This window comes from Cystoisospora suis, assembly GCF_002600585.1.
Source record: "Cystoisospora suis strain Wien I chromosome Unknown contig_5679, whole genome shotgun sequence".
NCBI classification, from domain to species: Eukaryota; Apicomplexa; class Conoidasida; order Eucoccidiorida; family Sarcocystidae; genus Cystoisospora; species Cystoisospora suis.
Genome location: NW_027158469.1, coordinates 2,867 through 8,376, shown reverse-complemented (window position 1 = coordinate 8,376; position 5,510 = coordinate 2,867). Strand labels below are relative to the sequence as shown.

The following is a 5,510-nucleotide window of genomic DNA, read 5'->3' as shown; positions in this document are numbered from 1 at the left end:
GTAAGACGAAGAGCTATTAGAATAAGGAGAAAGTCCTCCTCCTGTTGAGAAATGATTTGGGGCTCCTGGTGAAGGAGAAACACCTGGAGGAGGGGTATAGCTTTGATGGGCATTCGGTGTAGATGAAGCGTAAGGAGAAGATCGGGACGTATCTCGATTCTCCCCTCCATTATAGGAAGAATGAGACGGCCCGTCTAAACTATCGAGTGTCGATTCTCCTGTTAATTCGCTCATCATCTTACGATACTCCTAAGAAAAGAGAAAGAAAGAAGAANNACGTACCCTTCACAAAACAACAGAAGAAAGAAAAAAGAAAGAAAAGAGAAAGAAAGAAGAAAGAATGAATGAAGGTAAGGGGAGAATGACGGGTAGATCAAGTCCCAAGAAGAAAAAGCACGAAAAAACGAATGGAAAAGATAGTACCACGTCGTAGATAGATAGATAGATTAAAGATAGATAGATAGATAGATTAAAGATAGATAGATAGATAGATTGGAGATAGATAGATAGATTAAAGATAGGTGTGGTTGTACCCTAGGAGTGGCAGACAGACTGATGTGAAGACGAGAGAGAACTTCTATCTCAACAGTGAGACCTAGCAATCAGGGGGAAGATAGAAGCAAGGGGGAGAAAGAAGAAACACAGACCCCCCTGAAGCCACGATGCTCCTTTCATCGTCTTCTGGGTCTCCGATTCTATCTATCTTCACTCTTTCTATCTTTCTATCGATCTATCTCTCGCATCTATCACTCTACGATCGTTTGCCCCATGAGATCTCACCGCATCCATCTTCATTTGATCAGCGCGATTTCGAGGATTTCCGTCGCCACCAACAGGGGCCGAAGACGAAGGAGGGGGAGGCTGAGGGCCTCCTGCACCCCCAGCCCCTCCTCCTGCTTGAGGATTCAAACGCCGTAGCTTGCAGTCCATCGTCACATGACCAAAATCTCCACATAACGCGCACCTCTAAGAAAACAGACCCAAAGAAAGAGTGAGAAAGCAAGAGTGACAAAGGAAGAGTGAGAAAGAAAGAGAGAAAGAAGGCTTAGACTGATATCGATAGCTACAGATATACAGATACACATAGGGACATACACATAGAGAGAGAGAAGGAGAATAGGAGAGAGAAAGAGATGTGAAAATGTAGGGATAGGTATCCAGACAGAAAGAAGTACAGAATTTTGAAGTTGAGAGATGCAGGTACAGGCACAACTATAGACGAACAACAAAGGCCAGGTTCAGATGGCTAGAGAGAAGTCTGCTACATAGAAAAAGATCATAGAAGAAGGAGGGAAACACATGACGAACTCGAATCCCTTTCTTCCATCTCTCTTTCGAAGAGAGAGAGAAACAGCAACACCACGAAGGAATCCCCGCTTCTCCGGTGTATAAACACCGGAAGTCCTATGTGATATTTGGAGAAGAAAAAATTGATCTTCTGCCGCCCCCTCAGGTGTATATACACCACAGATCGAATACGCTATACTTGTAGGAGACACTAGGACTTCACCCATAGAATAATCGATTGAAAGGCGGAACTGCACACGTCTCAGGGATGTGATCTTCCTGTCCAGCATATCAGCAGATACATTTTCTTTGGCCCTTCTTTCATAGAAGAATGAAGGGAAAGATAGGTGTCTCTAAAAAGGAACAGACAGTGAGAATGAGACGGCGAGGAGGAGTTAAGCGTGAGGTTGTTGCAAGTAGGGAGATGTGTGTGTGTCTCTCTCTCTCCTCTTTGGTTTTTCTTCTGTTTCTTCTTTCTTTCTCACCACTTCGGCCTTCTTGAACGGTTGAAGCTCCTGAGCATCAGGACAGTCTTGAGCTGAAAAAGAGAACAAGAGAGAGAGAGAGATAGACCGAGGAAGAAAGAAAAAGAGAGAAAGATAGAGAGAAACTTCATACAAGCAAAGCCGCTGCATCTGTATCAGTTGGCTGAAGGCCACAACACCCTTTGCATGCGCTCAAGAAAGACAGATGGAATGGTGAGAAAGAAGAAGTAGACATACAGACTCCTGGAGTTTGCTGTTCGTGAAAAGACGGACACACCTACAAAGATACCTATCCATGAACCTATCTATCTATCTATAGATAGATGGTATGTGTAATGAGAGATCGTACAGGTGTGTATCTATCTATCTATGTATCTAGGTTCATTCTGATTCGTGGCTGTTTAGACTATGGAGGTCCCACGTCAGATCTCAGACACGTGGATTTTTCTAATGTTCTTCTTCTGTATCTCCACGGATATGCAATTTCTTACATACACATCGCTCACATGCATATCTCTCCATCTGTCTCTCTACAAATCTACCCCCCTCTCTCTATATCTATGTCTGTAGACATCTATAATCTCTAGCTAGACTTTCTTCAGTTTTATGCGTATCTGTCCCACGGAGAGACGTGCGGCTGAGTCATCGTATGGGGGACAAGTGAGGCACATCCACCATACACACATCTGTATAGGGCTATACATCTACACACCTCATCCAGAAGATACATACATACTCATACATATACCTGAATACACATACAAACCTACTCATACATACGTACATGTACATGTTCATACATCCTCATATACATACATTCAACTGACAAAGAAGAAGAAGACGGAAACAGGTGAGAAGAAGAAAAAGAAGAAGCCCTCTTCTGTTTCTTTTCACGTTGTCTTCTTCTTCTCTCCCTCTTTCATTTTCTTCTTCTTCCTCTTACCTAAATGTCCAGTGCCTTGGCATATAGGGCATCGACGTTGATCTAGATCAGTGTAATTCACCCCATTAACGAGAGCTAGCTGCTCTAGTCCTCGCTTCTTGAATTCTTCATGAGCTGGATGAAGAGGATCAAGTAAAGGCTCTATCATGGTGACAGCTTTCTGAAGAAATGGCGTAGGTCCGTAGACAACAAGACACCACCATCATAGCACACGACTAGCCATACACGCACTACACACACGAGATGTCTACCTTTCTATCTCTACGAGGACTCTAAGAAAATGGACGTGTAAAGAAAGAAAGAAAGAAGGAAAGAGAAGAAGAGAAAAGAGAATCTGTTGAGGTGAATGAGACAGCTCTTAGCAAACATAGAGAGACGAGCGAAAGATATACACGTCTTGTCCTTGTTTAAAAAAGAGAAGACATGCAATAATCCATCACTATACGAGAAGTTCCACATACATACATACGTACTCAGACATATATACACACATTCATACACACATCTCTCTAAGTATAGAGGCTACGGAGAGTAGCGCCCTGACGTGATAATAGTCTTGATAAAATTATAGGCAAAGAGATGATGAGAGGAGACAACAACAGGTCTCTCTATGTACATCCAGGCACACCGCTGGCTCCCTCCATATTAAAACATAGAGAGATAGATACGAAAGATTCGATATATCTCTATAGATATACACGGGTGTAAGAGGTGAAGACAGATATTAAAAATTGCATGCGAACAACGGCAGCGCAGGACTTTGTTGTTGCCTAAGTAGGGAGAGCAGGATGGACATAGGGGGGGGGAATCGAAGAGATGAATGAAGGGGATCGTCGATAAGAAGAGAAAAACCCTAAGATCTAACCACTTAGAGAAGAGACGAAGAAGAAGGCAGGGGCACCTCAGACAAATTGTACAGATGGACACACAAAAATCTCGCTACTACAAGAGTCAGTCATATATGCACATACATACATATAGATACATATAGAGAGGGAGAGAGTTTCCAGCACGCTGAAATCTGCATACGAAGGCACGAGAAATCTTATCGATTGATCTTTCTCTTCATCTCTCTATCTATGTGAAGAAAAGAGCGACCGATACATGGACGTTCAGGCAGAGAAGAAAAAGAAGAAGAGACGAAAAGCATACCTCGAGAATTTCTTCAGTTTCAGCACAGATGTGTACATGCATCGGCATCGTCGCCTCTTCTTCACTTTGGTGATCCTTCTTTCCTTCTTTCTACAAAAACGGAAGTTAACAAGACAGAAGATCTATCATCTAGAAAGAAAAATGTATAAAATACACAAAGAAAAAGAAAAAGAAGCAGCAAGTCTACCAGTCCTATCACCTGTCTATAAGATATCCGCGGGGCATCCCCTCTCTCTCTCGTCGAGGGCTGGTCATGTGGTGAGACATCTATCTCCATGTCTATCTATGAGAGATCAGATCAGAAACCTGTTGATCTACTTAATGTTTCTACACCTTGCTATACACATGCACTTTCATACAGACCTAAGGAGGCGAACGTATCAAGCGCATGCAAATATCCAATACATGGACGTACGTCAAGCGATACGCACGCATACACTACCACATACCTATCTAGAGAGAGAGAGAAAGAATGTGCACATATGCCTATAAATAGATAGATATAGATACGCAGATAGATAGACATACCCGGGTAGAGTAGCAAGGCAACGAAGCACAGAAGATGTGGAAAGCAAGTATGTATATATATGTGTATGTGACTGTCCATTGAAAGCGTTCAAGGACTTATCGTCTTTCATGTCTATACCTTAAAACTCTTCCACCACGCATGTCCGACGAAATCCCAAGTGAAAACTCCATATACGAATGACCGTAGTGAGAAGATACATATGGGCGCTTGTGTGTGGCATCCCCCCCTTTTTCATCTCTATGATGTCTCTGCTCTTTTCTCCTCTTACGAATCACCCTTTCTTCTTCTCCTTCTTCTCCCTCCTTCTTCTTTGTTTCTTTCTTTCTCTCTTTTTCTCTCTCTCGGCCTTTTCTTACCTGAGTGCCTCGGCCTCTGACTGAGATCGTGGCTCCGCTCTCTGCCTCCAAGCGTTTGTGGTTGCATCCACGAGGCCCTATGATAATCCCCATAAAGTTATAGTCAGGATACTACACGCAACACGTACACATGCATAGTCCTACATACATACACAGCCGTATGTAGTCATACATAGTCATTCATACATAATACATAGTCATATATATATATATATATACCCACATATCAGATATGCATGTATAGACATATATTTTCATACACAAGCATACATATTCACATATGCATACATAGGTATACACACACACTCATATCCATACACAGGAAATCATGCATACACATATAGTCATATGTATACACAGATGATTCTTCATATATACAAATATACACAGACAATAATATACATATTCCCCACGCATATACGTACATATCTATACATAGTCATACACACATACATACATACTCTCCTTCTACCCCTCACACTACACACACACTCCACCTACAAACACTTCCTCCTGCTCCACTACAAGCCCTAACTTCCTATGACGGTCAAGATAGTCCCTGCAGCATAGACATATATACATATATACATATACATATATATATATATATGCGCGGACACAGCCATGTACCTGCCCATACACACCTACCTATATAGAACCAGCCACGCAATACCAGTCAAAGCTTCAGACGCATAGATAGATAGATTGAAGATAGATAGATAGATTAGAGAAAGAAAGAAAGACAGATAGATTAAAGA

The 5,510-nt window shown here is 42.1% G+C and overlaps 1 protein-coding gene across 1 annotated transcript in view; it reads right to left on the bottom strand.

The window, feature by feature from the left end:
* Nucleotides 1-5,510, bottom strand: part of CSUI_009477 (zinc knuckle domain-containing protein) — a gene marked incomplete at its 3' end in the record, with an annotated part of 7,755 nt that continues 2,245 nt past the window's right edge. Inside the window, exons 4-9 of the mRNA XM_068069593.1 lie at nucleotides 4,753-4,863; nucleotides 3,868-3,957; nucleotides 2,716-2,875; nucleotides 1,773-1,825; nucleotides 781-966; nucleotides 1-249 (exon numbers count right to left, since the gene is read on the bottom strand). Coding sequence (XP_067918432.1) covers nucleotides 1-249; nucleotides 781-966; nucleotides 1,773-1,825; nucleotides 2,716-2,875; nucleotides 3,868-3,957; nucleotides 4,753-4,863 — 849 coding nt within the window. The remainder of the gene's footprint in view (nucleotides 250-780; nucleotides 967-1,772; nucleotides 1,826-2,715; nucleotides 2,876-3,867; nucleotides 3,958-4,752; nucleotides 4,864-5,510) is intronic.